Raw genomic sequence first — 18,312 nt, 5'->3', positions numbered from 1 at the left:
TTCGCATACTGCTAAGTGTTATTTGTTTGTTTTAGTTGAGACATAGTTTACATACCGTAACATCACCATTGCGAAGCATACATTTTGGTGGCTTTTTGTGTATCGGCAAAGGGGTACGACCATCACCACTGTCTAATTCCAGAGTATTTTCAACACCCTGGAAAGAAATCCCACAGCCACTGGCAGCTCATCCTCCTTCACGCCTCGTCCCAGCGATTGGCAGCCACTAGTCTTCTTGTGTCTCTGTGGATTGGGGACTGGTTGCTATTTAAGGCTCCCTTGAACTTGGGGATTCCGTTTCTGTGTCCCAGCTCACAGACACAAGCAGGCCTTTCCTGAGGGCAAGGAAGGCTCAGCAACTGCAGGTACTGTTACGCTCATGTTCTGAGTACAAAGAACTGACGAGACACTGTCCTTATTTATTTATTTTTTAACATCGTTATTGGAGTATAATTGCTTTACAACGGGGTGTTAGTTTCTGCTGTATAACAAAGTGAATCAGCTATACGTATACCTATATCCCCATATTCCCTCCCTCTTGCGTCTCCCTCCCACCCTCCCTATGAGGCACCGTCTTTAAATCTCACACTGATCTCATGGCCCTCACTCTCCATCTGAATAACCCCTAAATGTTGACTGCACATAAACATGCCCTGGTGCGTCTGTGGCTTAAAGGAAAATCCTAAAGTCAAAAGGTGAAAACGCCATTTTACTCATAGCCTCGTTTGGTTCTACAGGAAATCTTAGTTTCTATTCTTTTCTGACTATTATGCCGTTAACGGATTGGATCAAAGTATGCGTTCCCTTCCTCTCTCCCTTCCTTCCTTTCTTTCTTTCCTTCTCTCTCTTTCTATCTTCCTTTCGGAACTTGGGATTCTGAAAAGAGGAACCAGGAAATTCAGACCGCGCTTGCACTAAACCTCCTTGACATAGCGTGACTGGAGAAGATGTCCCTGGAGACGGAGGCAGGTCCCCCTTGTTCTGTGGGGACACCGGGTGGCACCCGTACTTGTGCTTCTTGTCTTCGCTTTGGCAGAGCGTGGAAAGCCCGTCTACAGTCAGTCACTGACGCGCCCGGGACATTCGGGATCAGGTATGTTTTATGATAGGAGCACATTTAGGCTATGGTGGAGAAATCTGCTTTTTATTCCAAATATATCACATCTGGCTTGTACTTAGCCAGAGGACAGCCATGTTATAATTAAAAATGAATTTGAGTTCTTACAGAATTCAAAACTAACAAGAGCCATGATTGAAAACACATGACAGTGACGGCTGAAAAAGCTAACACTTGTATTTATTTACTGTAAAGCTATCGTAAGAAAAGGGCTTATGCGGCAAAAGTAAGATACTCTGCAGCTCGATCCAAATACTCTCCCTGACGCTGTTCCTGCTTCTGGGGCTGTTCAGAGGGCTTTATACATACTTGGAGTCGAGGAGAAGTTTCTATTCAGTACATGTGTACGTTATGCACTCTATGACGAAATACAACGTATTCTTGGTCTCTAGATTTCACGAACTCACTCTTTGCTTTTAAGGAGCTATCTTTGAATTGGATATAACTGAGGACAGTTAGTAGAGTCACCTCATACACTTGGGGCCATACGAGGATCTCGCGGCATCCACTGTTTACCCCATAATTGCCTAGTGAATGGTGCATACAAGTTCTGGGGCTGCACAAGGAGAATCCTGACCTGCAGACCCGTGGGAAAAGTTTGCAAACCATCGAAAAACAGCACGAGGTACTTGTGGCTATGTCACCGAGAGGACATCCTACATAATTGTGGCAAGCCACGACAGCCTGTGCTACGGAGCATCGGGACCCCAGCATGGGGCACCGGAGTCCATTAACAGAGGGTGCAAGCCCAGATGAAACCACCATGTGGTCCTGCCATCGCTAAGCACAGCCTGCAGCGTCTGCTGTCTGCTGGTCAGGCTGGCCACTCCTCCATGGACGTGGCCAGTGGGGACACAAGGAGCCCGGATGGATGCAGGCAGGGGGCAAGGTCAGCATGGCATTGGCTCCCCAGGACTCTGGTCTCGCACGACAGCAAAGAACTCAAGGCAGAGGCCTTGAGCTGTGGGTGGCTGGAACTAGGGACATACAGCAGTGACCCTCGGTGGGGGGAAGGGCTGGGAACGTGCCTCATAGCAGCTCCTCCCCGGGCTTCACTCCATCAGCTCCCAAAGGAATTGCAGGGTCTTCCACCAAGACGTGGGTCGGGGTGTGGTCAGCCTTTGCACGGGCGGCCTGTGGAGCGCACACGAGGTGCCGGGACACCACCGCGGAGGCGTTTCGTACAGAGAACTGCTCAGTGTCGGCAGGGGGGCATCTGTGCCTCCACGGTCCACAGCCCGGTCCCCTCGAATCTATCAGAAGCTTTGCAGTAGTAACTCTCCAAGGAATGTCTGGAGCCAGGCTTGGCTACGGGGGTGTTTAAGATTGTGCGGGGCCATGTGCTGGCGAAACTGGGACCGGAACTCAGTGAATCTTCCTTATCTTTCTGGCCTGGCGATAACACCCTGGACGACAGGGTAAAATAATTCCTCTGTCTTCTGTCTCCCCACCCCCCCGCCCACCAAATCTCCTGTTCTGCGTCCTGCATCTGTTTCAGTATTTGTCCATGACACGTCATTGCCCTGAAACGTGCGTGGAAGCCCATGAGGATGACCTCCCCCATACAGGTCTGAGTTCTCAGTATTTCTCTCTCCGTCCTGAATATGAATCAATCACTGTGGCCTGTTCCAAGATGTCCAGAGACTGAGGAGAAGGCAATGACCACAGCTGTGGTTACTGGGGGTTTGGCCTGCCAGGTGCCCCGAGTTCCACCAGAAAGGCCTTCCTCTCGTGACTCCCATGCATCAGTACAAACGTTTGCCCTCAGCAATTTCATGCTGCAGACTTGAGGGATTTCTCTTCATTCAGACGCTCACGGGTTGTCGGAATTCTTGTGCTATCTTATACTGTAATGTGGAAAGCGCAGCGGAGATAAATTTAATGCGTCTCTTCATGTAATTAAGGCCTCATGATGAATGACTTGGCCATATATGACTGTGCTTCTGCTGTACACCGGATTATAGCTCTTGTCTACAATGGTGATTTATAGCGCATCTCTCTGTGGTAGTGGAGGAAACATTAAACCAGAGCTTATCTGCTAAACCTGCTGAGAGGCTAAGTCACTTGGTTTTAGTCCGTGGTGAGTCCTGAGTGTATCACTGGCCACTGCCTTGCTTCACTTTCTCCTACCTGACTTCCAAGAAGGCGTTAAACGCAAGAAAGATAAATGTGTATTTCAAGGTCTACCAGGAAATCGGACACTACTCTGAGTATTTAAAACAGAGGGCACTTAATTCAGGAAGGTGATGGCAGGGGATGGAAGAACTAAAGAGCCAACCTGGGCTGGGAAGGCAGAGCAGAGCACAACCTCCAAAAACAGTAAGCCCCCTCGGGATGGAATGCAGGACGGAAGCAATGATTTCCAAACCCAGGGCCAGCACCGCCTGCTGGGAACTGGAGGCGCTGGGATCTGTTAAAAGACACAGCAGCCCAGACGCACCGCCCATTGGGCAATCCCAGCTGGAAGCCTGCTCCTTGGAGAGCCTGGGGACCAGCCTGGGGTGACCAGCCCCAGTACCAGGAGGGGACGACAGTGCAATACACAGAATGTTTGTGCCCCCTCCCGCTGCCAAATTCCTCTGTTGCAATGCTATTGCCCAATGTGGTGGTATTAGGAGGTGGAGCCTTTGGGAGTGATGAGGTCATAGGGCGGAGCCCTCATGAATGGATTAGCTCCCTCGTGAAAGAGACCCAGAGAGCTCCCGCACCCCTCCGCCATGTGAAGTTATACTGAGAACGCAGCTGGCCATGAACCAAGACGTGGGCCCTCACCAGACACTGAATCTGCCTGCACTTGATCTTGGACTTCTAGTCTCCAGACTGTGAGAGACAAATGCTTGTTGTTTACGCCTCCCAGGCTAGGGTATGTTTATATAGCAGCCCACACAGACAGGTGCAAGAAATGGGAGCAAACTGACAAAGACTTGAGCCTTATTGAAGCTTACCTTGTAGGGAGACATGATAAACAATAAGCATTTTATATCATTCGTAATTACATTGCACGTTATTATAGTTTACGTAATGATAATTTTCTGCTGCATTGTTTAGACTTTAAAAGGGTGGTGAGTGTCACAGGGGAAAACAAGCTCAGCAGAGGAAGGGGGTCAAGAGGACTGGGGTGGAGGCAGTTCCCAGCCTTAGACGTGAAGGGCAGGGTGTGCTGACCTGACAAGCTTGCCTCTGAGCAAAAACTGGACAGAGGCAAGTGTCGCTTATGTGAAATTCTTTCCCCTGGTGTATTTCAGGCAGAGGACACTTCAAGGACAGAGACCTCAAAAGGAAGCAGGCCAGAAATGTTCCAGAATCACAAAGAAAGAAAGAACGAAAGAAAGAGAGAGAGAAAGAAAGAGAGGGAGGGAGGAAGGGAGGAAGGGAAGAAGGAAGGAAGGAAGGAGGGAAGGAAGGGGGCAGAGAGGGAGGGAGGGAGGAAAGGGCAGTTTCAGAAGAGGTCAGAAAGGGAAGGGGGCACCAGATCACACAGCATGGGGAGAGGTATGAGCAACTCTACAATAGAATCATCCCTTCAATGTGGTCCAAAGGATGTAAATTATGTCAGCGTAACAACAGGATCTGTGTATTACCAAGTAATGTTTTATCTGTAAACATGGACAACTCACCCAATATTCTATAAATATTGAGTTCTTGTTGTGTGTCACGAGTGGCAAATTTGATAGGAAAAAAAAAAGTTCTTTCATGGAGATTCAATTCTAATTAGAGATAAAGAGGAAACAATAAAATAAATAAATGTACAAATACAGAATACCATTTCAGGCAGAGATAAGTGTTAGGAAGAAAAATGAAGCAGGTCCAGTGAGTGACTGGGGGTTGAGAGTATATACGTGACTAGAGATGGAGAAATCAGAACTCGACAAAAACATATTTTTCTTGGCGTATTACAAGCCATTTTACAAATTTTTTTGGTTAAAGTGATGATAGGGAAATAAAAATCAACTTATGTACCATCTTTTATGTATTGAGAATTTTGAGGAAATTTGTCATTTCTTGTTCAATGACATTCAAAATGCAGTTCTCGTACAGACTAGGGGTATTTCTGCTGGACTGTGTGGAATTATTTTCCTTGTGGCAAAGAATGCGGTGGTGACACTTGCACGGGTGCTGGAGGATGAAGGGCTGATTGGGTGTAAAAATGGCTTTGGCTCTGGGAAACATTTGATCATCTTCTGAGGAAGGAACAAGCTTGAAGTACAGCAAGATGTACGCTGGGGCTGGAGTGGACAGAACAAGGAGAGGACCCAAGAGGGAGCCCGGGCAAACGAGGAAGGGCTGGAGGACAGGAAAAGAGATTGGGTTTCATCTACAAGTGACGGGGAGCCACGGGTGTGTGTGTAGGAGGAGAGCTACATCCCCTACTTTGTGCTTTGAGAGCTCAGTCTGCTGACATTGGTCAGTAGCGGGAAGGGCAGGTGTGAAGGCGAAGACGCCCTCGACAGCTATCGAAGTAGTGAACAGAAAAGAGCAGTGTCAGAGGAGGTGCTGACAGAGGTCACATGTGAAATAGGTGTGTCAGGGCTGTGTAACACGATATCGTTGGCAAGACTCGGGCGAGAGTGCACAGGCAGGAGGCAAGCCACGTGGTTCCATCACACTGAGAATGCCATTTGCCCAACACTTGGTCTCTGCTTTATCCTAGGGGTGGGCAGACTTCTTCCTTAGAGGTCAGGTAGTCCATCTTCTAAGCTTGGTACATCATAAGGTTTCCGTTACAACTACTCACCTCGGTCCGTGTAGTGTGAAAGCAGCCATAGATGGTATGCAAATGAGTGGAAGTGGCTTATTTTTTGTTCCAATAAAACTTTATAGAAACAGAAGGCAAGCAGTATTTGGTTCCTGGGCTCTAACTAGCTGGCCTTGTTTTAGAATCTTGGACCACCCATAAAATTCCCTGACCTCTGCTCCGTGTAAGAGATTGTGGCCATGTACTCTGGCCGTCCGTGTGTCCAGGGACCCAGGCTTCTGGACATTTTGAGCCGTTCAGTACCCGCCACCACCATCCCCAACTTCTGACCTGTAGGTTCACTTAATCTCTGAACTACAATGAGTCTTTTGAGCAGTTCACTGAAATAATATCGTTCTTCTTGGTGTTTACTTACAAATCTTTCACTTCTGTGTAAGATTTTAATGCTAGCCTTTAACTTCAGGTTATTACAGATGAAGCCATGGGTGCATTTATTCTGCCTCCCAATTACTTTCTTCCTTCTGCTAAATCCTTTTCTGCATTTTTGGTGTCTGGAAGGGATGGTCTAATGCAAAACGCATGGAATTTGGAGTACCTGGACCTGGGTTCGGATAACAGTTCCACACTTACCCACTGGGATTGGGCTTAACTTCTGTGAACCTTCATTTCCTCATCTGAATACTCAGATAATATTTCCTTTGCAGCCTAGTTAATATTAAACGATAACCCTAAAGTACCAAAGTACCAGACATTGAAACAACTTAGGATTTCTTTCTTATTGTTTTAATTAATTTTTAATGGAGTATAGTTGATTTACAATGTTTTGTTAGTTTCTGCACAGCAAAGTGAATCAGTTATACAGCAAAGTGAATAAGTTATACACATACATATATCCACCCTTTTTTAGATTATATTCCCATATAGGTCATTACAGAGTACTGAGTAGAGTTCCCTGTGCTATACAGTAGGTCCTTATCAGTTATCTATTTTATATGTAGTACTGTGTATATGTCAATCCCAATCTCCCAGTTTATCCCTCCCCCACTTCTCGCTTGGTAACCGTAAGTTTGTTTTCTACATCTGTGACTCTATTTCTGTTTTGTAAATAGGTTCATTTGTACCATTTTTTTAGATGCCGCATATAAGTGATATCACATGATATTTGTCTTTGTCTGACTTACTTCACTCAGTATGACAATCTCTAGGTCCATCCATGTCACTGCAAATGGTATTATTTCATTCTTTTTTATGGCTGAGTAACATTCCATTGTATATATGTACCACATCTTCTTTATCCATTCCTCTGTCGATGGACACTTAGGTTGCTTCCATGTCCTGGTTATTGTAAATAGTGCTGCAATGAACATCATAGTACATGTATCTTTCTGAATTATGGTTTTCTCCGGATATATGCCCAGGAGTGGGATTGCTGGGTCATATGGTAGCTCTATTTTTAGTTTTTTAAGGAACCTCCATACCGTTCTCCATAGTGGCTGTACCAATTTACATTCCCACCAACAGTGCAGGAGGGTTCCCTTTTCTCCACACCCTCTCCAGCATTTATTGTTTGTAGATTTTTTGACGATGGCCATTCTGACCAGTGTGAGGTGGTACCTAACTGTAGTTTTGACTTGCATTTCTCTAATAATTAGGGATATTGAGCATCTTTTCACGTGCTTTTTGGCTGTCTGTATGCTTTGGAGAAATGTCTATTTAGATCTTCTGCCTATTTTTTGATTGGGTCGTTTTTTGGATATTGAGCTGCATGAACTGTTTGTATATTTTGGAGATTAATCCCTTGTTGGTTGCTTTGTTTGCAGGTATTTTCTCCCATTCTGTTGGTTGTCTTTTCATTTTGTTTATGCTTTCCTTTGCTGTACAAAAGCGTTTAATGAGGTCCCATTTGTTTATTTTTGTTTTTATTTTCATCACTCTAGGAGGTGGATCAAAAAAGATCTTGACGCGGTTTATGTCAGAGAGTGTCCTGCCTATGCTTTCCTCTAGGAGTTTAATAGTATCCAGTCTTACATTTAGGTCTTTAATCCATTTTGAGTTTATTTTTGTGTATGATGTTAGAGAATGTTCTAATTTCATTCTTTTACATGTAGCTGTCCAGTTTTCCAAGCATCACTTATTAAAGAGACTGTCTTTTCTCCATTGTATATTCTTGCCTCCTTTGTCATAGATTAGGTGACCATAGGTGCATGGGTTTATCTCTGGACTTTCTATCCTGTTCCATTGATCTATATTTCTGTTTTTGTGCCAGTGCCATACTGTTTTGATGATTGTAGCTTTGTAGTATAGTCTGAGCCTGATTCCTCCAGCTCTGATTTTCTTTCTCAAGATTGCTTTGGCTATTTGGGGTTTTTTGTGTTTCCATACAAATTATAAAATTTTGTTCTAATTCTGTGAAAAATGCTATTGGTAATTTGATAGAGATTGCATTGAATCTGTAGATTACTTTGGGTAGGATTTCTTTCTTAACACATATCAAGTCAAATAGAAGGCGCTGAACCCACTAGAAAATGCTAAGATTTGTGAAACCTCCAATTAATACTTTACTGTTTTCTAATATTTTCATAAAGTTCCAGTGACCTCTTAATTTGACTATTTATGAATATTATGCAAATAAAGCACATAAACTCTAAGTATATATTTAGAAGAGATATTCAACTAATTGGTTATTCTTAGGGAATACAAGATGTAGAGCAGGAAAACCACATTTTCTAAATTTTTGTTAAAATGTCCTACCAATATACAGTGACAGAAATAGTGAATAGCTCTATAAGGGCAGAGATTTTTAGTGTGGTGAGATAGGTGACACTCACAAAACTCAAAATGTTTTAAGCCATTTACCAGTGCTTCATAAGTAGATATAAATACAGCTATAAGCATCGACATTATAATAGCATCATAAAAAGCGCCACACATTTTCTTTTATTCATTCCTCGTAGATCAACTTAATGTTCGGGCTAGGCTTGGAAACCCAGCTAATAATCATCTACCAGCATCTTTATGTCCCAAGTTTCATTACGTTATTTTGAACCAACAATTTCTTTTTCACTTAAATTTCACAGTTACTAGACTAGTCATTTACCATGAAAAATAAAAATCAATACAGTCAGTCAGTGTAATTGCAAAGTCTGGGATGATGGTTCCATAATTGCTTTTAAACTACCTTCTAGAAATCTTGTGAGATTGGAAGTAAATAATGGCCACACGCATTTAGAATAGAGAGAGAAAACGCAGCCGAGTTGTAACCAGGGTGGCAGTTGTAGTCCTACTGACTACAAGTAGAGTTGAGGTGTGTTCGAGTACCATATTAGAAATCACGGCATCGGGTTAAGGTTTTTGAAGAGAATTACCCTCTTACCTCATTTTTATAGCTTTATTTTACAGAGATATTCATTCCATTTTTCATCCTATAAAGGATTTTAACATCATATGACAAATGTGGGTTCCTTTCTTATATTCTCTTCTGTCTTCATGGAAGGTACCAGGGTGCAGACAAATTCAGCTGGCCCAGAGAAGAAAGCAGTGCATGGCTTAAATGAGAATGACGCTGAGTGTGTCCTATGACGTCCCATGCTTGTGCGCACGGAATAAAGATTAGTGCATTTCAGCCTCACAACCAAGCTATGAGCAGGACTCTGCCCCCTAGTTCACAGATTCAAGAACATCTATTTTTACACATATTAACCTCTCTGAAATTGAGGTGGGGCTCCCAGCACAATCACAGCGTCTCACGGTCACCGGTGGCCAGACGGCAGGTGGGAGACGGTCATCTTCACCTGAACATTGTCATGGCCATCGTTCACTTCTGCTGGGTTTTGTGAACTGTTGGTGCTACACACGCTGGTTCTCCGTGCCCAGCAGATGACACTAACGGTGGGAGAAGTCTCCAGCTCTCCCCTTTGAGGAGCGGCTGTCAGCGTGCTGCTGGGCTCCTGTCAGCGCTGAACATGGGATGCTCAGAGGTTTTGTGAGTCTCCCACCTGATAGCCCCGTTTCAGGGCGGGTCACCGCTGACTCAGTGACTAAGGATGTGGGAAGGGCCCAGCAAGCCGCCTCGCTTGCCCAGTGTGAACGGGGCATTCAGGGAGGCACCTCGGCCTCCCACAGGGGCTGCTACCCCTTGGCGGGAACCTCTCGCCCCCACTCTCATCACCTGAAGCAAAGCCCTTGGTTCCCAGAGTTTCCCCTAAGTGCCGGGGTCTGGTTCACCAACGGCTTGGCTGAGATGAGACCCAGCAGTGTCCAGCGGGCCGCAGCGGCTGTCCACCCTCAGCACAAGCGAGGCAGGTCCAGAGGTGGACAGCACGCAGGGCCATTCTCACGGCTCTGAGCAGCAGTCGACGTGATGATCCCTGTTTTATTTTACTGATCCTCAGGGGGTTGCCACTTAGACCACTCCAGACTTGACAGCTGTGATTCAACCCCGTGGCCCCAAGCAGGGCCCCTTCTCTGCTGAGAGACTGATCGCAGTAAAGCTACACCACCCAGGAGGTCCCCAGTGCTACCTGGTAATGGGTGACCTTGGCCCTGCAGCCCCCCATCCGGGCTCCTCAAGGTGCCCTCCCCTGCTTGCTGTCAAAGCGGTCATTGCTTTTGAACTTACTCAACACAGTGTCAAGTAGCTGGGTAGGCAAGTTCAACGTTTAAAAAAACCTCATTCTTAGCATTCTTTGGAACTAGCAAAGTTCATTGGTTGAATATTTGTTGAAAAGAGAAGCTCATGCAATAAGGAAATGCAAACTGTAGGACTGAATATCATTGTCTAGAGTGATGTAAACATCTCCACCTATGAATAAGTAACCTCCAGAGGGTGGAGACTTTATTTTGTCTGTTATTGCAACACAGTGTCTGGAACAGTGCTTGAGACAGTGAGAGGCTCAGAGTCACTGAATGAATGGATATTCTTTAACTTGTTGCTGGACAAGTAAAATAGAAAACTAATCATGTGAAAATCATGAGGCAGAGGAAAGGAGAGGGAGAGCAGGTGAATGCATGGTCTTCCCTCCCAGGGGCTACTTCTGGTCGCCGATTCAGGGGAAGAGGCCAGTCAGGTGCAGCCTGTGGGGGTGGAGCTGTGGAGCCCTTAGCTGGAAGTGAGGCTGTGGAAGGGGGAGCTAGTTACAACCTTCCAGTAGTTACGGAGAGGGAGAGAGAGAGAGAGAGGCTTTTATCTTCACAAGAAGTTCCACTGAGGCAACTTGAAGAGGGAGTGGAGTGAAGGCGGGGTAGGGGAGGGTATCCAGAAATGAAACAATACAAGAAACGGAAAGCTTTTATATGGTTCACTTCTAATTCAAAACATGCAGAACTTCATTTTGAAATATTGTGTCTCCTTTTGGTTTTTTTTTTTTTGGCATGGTTATATATTTTTGTTTTAATTGAAGGACACATTTGTTTATTTGTTTCGTTTTTCCTAGAAGTACTGCTTGGATATCCTCGATGTAGGAATTAGTCACATTGGTGGTTCTCAACGTAGGAAAGGTAGCAAAGATTGTCCCCCAGGGGCACGTGGCAGTGTCTGGAGACACCTTCGGTTGTCATACTGGGGAGAGGGTGCTACCGGCATGCAGTGGGTGGAGGCCAGAGATGCCACTCACCGTCCTACAGTGCACAGGACAGACCTCGCAACAAAGAAGGATCCTGTTCAAAATGTTAATGGTGCTGATGTTGAGAAATCATGAGTTTCCTACCATTTTCATCCAATTCTCATAATTTTTCTCAAATCTATCATTTGAATTCAGGAACAGAAATTCTCGTTGATTCTCAACTCTGGTGGCATCAAAATCACCTAAATGCTTTAAAAATTACTGACACCTAAGCCACCCCAGACCATTAAATGAAGATGTCTTGAGTTGGGCCCTTGAGTTGGGCATCTGCATTTTTAAATCACTCGTGGTCACAAGCATTGAGCGACACGGATTTAAATGATGCAACACAGGAAATTAAAACCACCAGAGTTGATTTACCTTATCTGTGTTTAAAATATTTACAAATAAAAATGATACAGCTCTCCAGCTTAAATGAGAATATAATAGCTGTCATTACTCCATGGCTTCCTATGTGCTTGATCATATTTTGTAGAAGGATTTTCTTTCACTTAGATATGGAAAAATGTGCATTAAAAATGTTTCCTGTCTTGTAAAGATAGATCTGGAATAGGATAAAAGTATTTACTTCTTTGTCTTGACATGTTGGTAGCAATGCTTAACTTCTAAGTCCTTTTTTTTTTTAAGTGAACATTTCAGTGACTTATTGGAGATGCAAAATAATGGTAATAATAATAAAAGTTATAAAGTATTTTATGCCATTAGTGTGCTAGGCTGCAAGTCCAGATATAAGACCATTATAATTTCTCTATAAATAAAAACTGGAACATAAAATACCTATGGATTGATAACTTTAAAATAACTTTTAGAATAATTGTGGTCTGGATTTAAACATTTTAGTTTTGGGTTGGATTATTCGTTTATTTACTTTCCTTTTAACTAAGTTTATGCTAGTGTGCAAGTGTTGTGTTTTTGTTTTCCTTTCTCTTCAATGCCCAAGACTTTTCCAGAGTTACTTATGAGGTTAGAAATAGAAGCAGACTTTCATGTATTAGGATTCTCCAGAGAAACAGAACTGATAGAAGATAGGTAGGTAGGTAGATAAACAGATAGACAAACAGATGATAGATAAATAGATTAGATACATGGATAACAGATAACTAGATGATACTGTAGATAGATAGATAGACAAATATGCTAGACAGATAGAGATAGCTAGCTAGGCAGATAGATAGATAGGTAGATAGATAGATAGATAGAAGAGATAGAGATTTATTATAGGAATTGGCTCATGTGGTTATGGAGTCCAAGAAGTCCCACCATCTGTCATCTGCTATCTGGAAAACCAGGAAGCTCAGTGGTGCAATTAGGTCTCAGTACCAAGACCTGAGAATTCTGGGGCAGATGGCGTAGGTCCTGGTTTGAATCTGAAAGCCCAAGAACCAGGAATGTGACTGTGTGTGAACATAAGCAGAAGAAGAAGCAGAGAGAGAGAAAATGCCCTTCCCCCGCCCTTTTGTTCTGATCAGGCCCTCAGTGGATTGGATGGTGGCCACCTGCTTTGGTGAGGGCCACCTTTATTCAGTCTACTGATTCATACGCTAATATCTTCCAAAGACACCCTCTCAGACACACCCAGAAATAACATTTTGCCAGCCATCTGGGCATCGCTTAGCCTAGTCAAATCGACACGTGAAATTAACCATCACAGTTCCTTTATCATATTAATAAATGGTTTCCCACTAACATGAAAAAGATCATGTTTGAAGAGAGTCTTTCCTAAAACTCACTCAAGTAATCCAAAAGATAAGTCTAACAAACACGGAGAAAACAATTCAGTAATATCATAGTAACAGAAAACCCTCAAATGGCTGATAGAAGGATTTAGGTTAGGTTAGGTTATATCTGATACAGATACAATTCGGAACATATCTTTTCCTAATATTACATTACTTGAGACCTTCCCCAGATGACAGGTCTGGGTTTTGCAGACATCACCAATCCATGAGTCTAGGGAAGGCTTTATTATAGTAGGAAGTATTTTCCTGGCTTGTGATGGTCTTTAATCCTTGTAGCTCTTCCCTTTTACATATATCCATACTTGGTCCCCACGTGACCTCATTCAGCCCGTGGTTTTGAGTATCATCTGTATGATGATGAGCCTTACGGTTTTCTGTTAGGTGAGTGAAGAGGTGAGAAACAAGGTGTCCCCTATCAGTGGGCAGGCAGGAGGTGCACAGGAGACCATGCCATGGGCGGTGGTTGTTTAAACCCTGCAGTTCTCATAGTCTCCCAGTGAGTCAGTTCCCTGTCTTGCACTTTTTACCTTCTCATTTTTCTCACAGTCACATATTGTCTTCCTAGGGACACGAAACAGTTCTACAAAGTCTGGAGCTATTGCATTCTCAAGGTCAACGTTCTTCAGTCATTTGAACGCTACCTTTTTGTTCCTTATTTTTCCCAAGAATAACTTTCGACTACTAAGACTTATTCTTCTCTGGCTTTGTACTCAGAAAAAAAAAGAATTGCTTTTTGACTCATTCTTTCAACAAGAATACATTTAATATTGCTCTAGAAGACCTGGGCCCTGAATTGCTGCTTAAATAAACATGTAGTATCTGGTACTGTGAATTTTACTTCATTTTATATATATATATATGTATATATTTATTTATATTTATATTTATTTATTTATGGCTGCATTGGATTTTCATTGCTGTGCGTGCAAGCGGGGGGCTACTCTTCGTTGTGGTGCGCGGGCTTCTCACTGTAGTGGCTTCTCTTGCTGTGGAGCACAGGCTCTAGGCACGCAGGCTTCAGTAGTTGTGGCACGTGGGCTCAGTAGTTGTGGCTCGCGAGCTCTAGAGCACAGGCTCAGTAGCTGTGGCACATGGGCTTAGTTGCTCTGCGGCATGTGGGATCTTCCCGGACCAGAGCTCGAACCTGTGTCCCCTGCATCGGCAGGCAGATTCTCAACCACTGCGCCACCAGGGAAGTTCCCCCATTATATTTTTAAATTAAGTTTCAGGAACATGGAGTTGGATGAATTATAATTCGTGGTCCAGACATTTTCACCATTTTCCAGATATGGTACCTTTTACGTATTCAACTAGCTATTTAATTAGATATTGTTAAGAGTGTAATGGACACGAGAAAATCCCATTACCAACAACACAAGCCAGGTCTTTTACAATCAACCAACCCTCTTGCTTTCTTCACTATAACCCTGCAATCTAGGTCAACTATCCCTTTTTCTTTCTTTTTAATGTAGATTTATTGCATATGTATGCTTACTAATTATTTTATTCTACTCATCTTTAACTTTATGAAAAGGATATCTTGCCGTACTAATCTCTTGGCAGTTCCTTTCACTGCCAAGTTGTTTTCAGTTTTTAAGGTTGATCTTTAACATGTACATCTCAGTAATTAATTTATTTTGATAGCTGTATACGACTTCGTAATGTGTATGCATCTGCTCTTCCACTGATAGACATTTTGTTGGTTTCAAGGTCTTGCTGATTTGAGCTGTGCTATTATAAAACTTGCTTGCCTGTGGTTTTTGCAATACACATGCAATAGCTTCTCTCGGGTTGCCCAGGAGTGTAATTGAGGGATCAGCAGCTGTGTGAGTGGTTTGGTTGTTTACAGGTGATGTCTGGCCCTTTTCCCGAGTCATTGCATCAATTTACAGCCCCACCAGCAATGAATAAAAGCTTCTGTGGAGCCCCCTACTCTCTGAGAGGTAGCATGGACAGACTTTCAGTTGTAGCTGAGAGAAAGGGTGTAAAGTCACATGTGCTCTGGTCTTATTTTAGATAATTTCTTTCCTGATCATCAATGATGCCAAACATCCCTTCATCTGCCTTTTAGAAACGTGTTTCCTCGTCTGCCTGTGCTTGTTCATAACTGTTGCTTAGTTTTCTTTTGGTCTGTTTATGCTATTTTTATTGATTTGTAGGAATTCACTCCCTGGTCTTCATTCTAATGTTTTGTCAGTGGTGAAAATATTTTTCTTCCACTTTGTAATGAGTCTCTTTTCTTTCTTTAAGATGTTTTTGATGAACACGATGTCTTAATTTTTAATATAACTGAATATATCTTTTTTTTAAAAAGTGAATGCATTGTGTGTTTTATTTAAGAAATGCTTCTCTATAGTTCTGGATTTACCTTTGATCTAACCTCTGATTTGTTCTCTCACGTCAGATGATGGTTTGAGGACTTCCTCACTTCCCCGGGCCTAATTCAGGTTTTGCTGGAAGGTAAGGCTGAAGCTTTGAGCTGGAAGCTCTCTCGCCTGGGACTGAGCTTCCGGCCCCCGTTCCACATCTCTGACTCCGGGGGCAAATGTTGGTGCTGCATCCCAGCCCTTTGCCGCCCCCTGCAGGCAGCTGTGACCAGGGTTGCTGCATTAAATCAGCCAAATTGCATGCTGGGAAGCAGAGAGAAGGGTGTGGCCTGATGAATTTCCACTTGTTTCAGGTCTCAATAACTTCAGATAATTCTTATGTGGTTCCTGAATCCCCACCTCATACTTTCAGAACCTCACATAGTTACAGGAATAAACTATTCCTGCACCAAACATGTTGAATTCAGAAACAACATGCTCCGTGAAAAGAAGAAAGAAACAACACTTCATACTGTCGTTTGTATGACGTTCTGGAAAAGAGAAAAATGGAAGGACAGAAATCAGCTCACTGGTCGCCAGAGACTGGGAGCGAGGGCAGGAAATGGATACAACAGGGCCTAAGAGAACTATTCGTAGTGCTGGGAATATTCTATATCACAGTCATATTGGTGGTCACACAACTGCATACTTTTTTAAGGCAAATTACGTCTTAACAATCAAATTGCTCATTTAAAATGTACAAATTGTATTTTATGTAAGTTAATTCTGTTTTTAGTAGATTTACCTCCATAAAGATGACGCAAAAGTAGAGTTAACTGAGGAAAAAATATATCATTTAACTCCCCAACGATCAAGTTTTATGCAGCAGGCACCTAAAGAGGTGTGTTTAAGATCAGGTAGAGTGTTTGACCAGGTGTAGAAAAACGGCTCTGGTGTTCACATCTGCTGTGCGAGTTCCTTCTGGATAACATCGGAGGTTTGACCGCTCGTCTTGGATACCCTGGAGAGGCAGATGGTCATTGTACCTGGGTATTTGCTTTTCTCTTTAGTCTGTCATCATTTATATATTGTCAAATAAGCCGTTTTGAGAAATCCTTTTAGAAAGTGGACTTCGTTTTCATATTCAGAAGCTCATGTTCATTTCAGAAGTCATTTGAACATCATCTTTACCTTTCCATTAGTGGGAACTCACTCCTCCAAACTAAAGATGTATTGCTCTAACACAGTGGTTCTCAGCTGGGAGTCATGGAGGGGACGCACGGTGCTGTCGGGAGACAATTTTGTTAGATACGATTGTGTGGGGATGGGGTGTGGATGCTACTGACATCTAGTGGGTGGAAGCCAGATCAGCTTCCCATGGTAGAGGAAGCTCCCCGCGGCAAATTATCCCCAAATGCCAATAGCGCTGAGGTTGGAAACCCTGGTATAAAATTTATACTAAAGGAGTAGTTAAAAACGAAAACAAAACGTACGTCATAAACCCATTGGTTGATACCGTGAATGCTATATGTACCTTGCCTAGTTTGGGCACTTATTATTCACTGAAGGTCTGTACCTAATCTTTTCGAAGTACTACTTCAGAATAATCCTGGGAGGTGGTTTCTGTTATGATATCTGTTTTGCAATGGGAAGATACGTGAACGCAGGGAAGGGAAGGAATTTGCCTAGGTAGCACATCCCTCGTTGCCCCTGTTGAGATTTTAACACCAGGTTGATTCCGAACTGCTATTTTTCACCCCTTCTAGTCTTCAAACTACATCATTTCTCACAGTCCCTTAGCATCTGAAGAGGCAAGTATGAAGTCATAACTGTATAATTTTTACAGTTACAGCTATAATTTCAGTTAATTATTTGGCAGGGAGGGAAAAATCTCTATCTAGGGTCAAAAGTCTTTGGTATTAAATTAACATTGATTAACATTGAACATGTGCACCTAATTCTCTGAAAGCAGGAAGGGGCTTAGATCACTTTCATTTCTTTCATTGTTCGTAACGCCAGGAGGCAGTAATTCACTTAGTGAGATCCTGCTAATGTGACAGAGTCAGCCAGATCTCAGTGATCCCAGACTCCTCTCAACTCCTCTTACTATGTATCAGTGACCCAGGAACACGTCTGCCGCTATGGTTTCTCTCAACTGAACACTTCCCCTAGCACGGTCCTCACATATGAAAAACGGTACGAATATCATTATGTCAAACATAAATTTCTCCAGGATGACTGTGGTCTGTGACCATCCAAAAGGGTAGCTACTAATTATTTGCAGGAGAAGAAAAAGAAACGGATTGAAAGTTCTTTTTGAGCTGAGAAGTTGTTGCATGGTCACCAAGGACCTTCTCTACATGATGCAACATCCAGGACTGTAAGAAAAATCTTCCCACTAGGAATCCCGCTTAAACACTAGGGGAACCCCGTTTACCATCTTTGATATCCAGTTCTTGTCCCTCTGTGTCCCAGAGAAGCACAGATTGCTAAGAAAACGGAGCACACAGAGCAAAGTAGGCTTGGCATTCCTCGTCTGGAGCTCGAAGTCAACCTTTTGTGTGAGAGGGAGTGTGAGCCTGTGAAGAGGGGTGGGCAGGAGAAGCGACTGTGTGGAGAGAGGAGGGAAGGGAACGACCTTTGATTTCAGCTTCCTGGAAGCACCCAAAGGCAATCAAGGGCAGAATATCGTCCAGCTGGTTCCTGTTAGCCACTGTAGAACATCCTGGAAGTAAACCGAAACGTTTTTTGTTTTGTTTTGGTGCTAGGGGACACTTTTTTTTTTTAGCCCCTGCAGATCCAGAAGAGAAGAATATTAATTCCGACCTTAGTT

The 18,312-nt window shown here is 43.4% G+C and overlaps 1 protein-coding gene across 1 annotated transcript in view; it reads left to right on the top strand.

The window, feature by feature from the left end:
- Positions 1 to 12,778: 12,778 nt before the first annotated feature.
- The window catches only part of LOC309978073 (anosmin-1-like), a gene marked incomplete at its 5' end in the record, with an annotated part of 198,369 nt that continues 192,835 nt past the window's right edge, over positions 12,779 to 18,312 (top strand). Inside the window, one exon of the mRNA XM_082864422.1 lies at positions 12,779 to 12,783. Within this exon, the coding sequence (XP_082720548.1) occupies positions 12,779 to 12,783 (5 nt within the window). The remainder of the gene's footprint in view (positions 12,784 to 18,312) is intronic.

Source organism: Leucopleurus acutus, assembly GCF_964270905.1.
Source record: "Leucopleurus acutus genome assembly, chromosome: X".
Classification (NCBI taxonomy): domain Eukaryota; kingdom Metazoa; phylum Chordata; class Mammalia; order Artiodactyla; family Delphinidae; genus Leucopleurus; species Leucopleurus acutus.
Note: the sequence above shows the minus strand (reverse complement) of the source record. Positions and strands in the feature narration are given on the sequence as shown.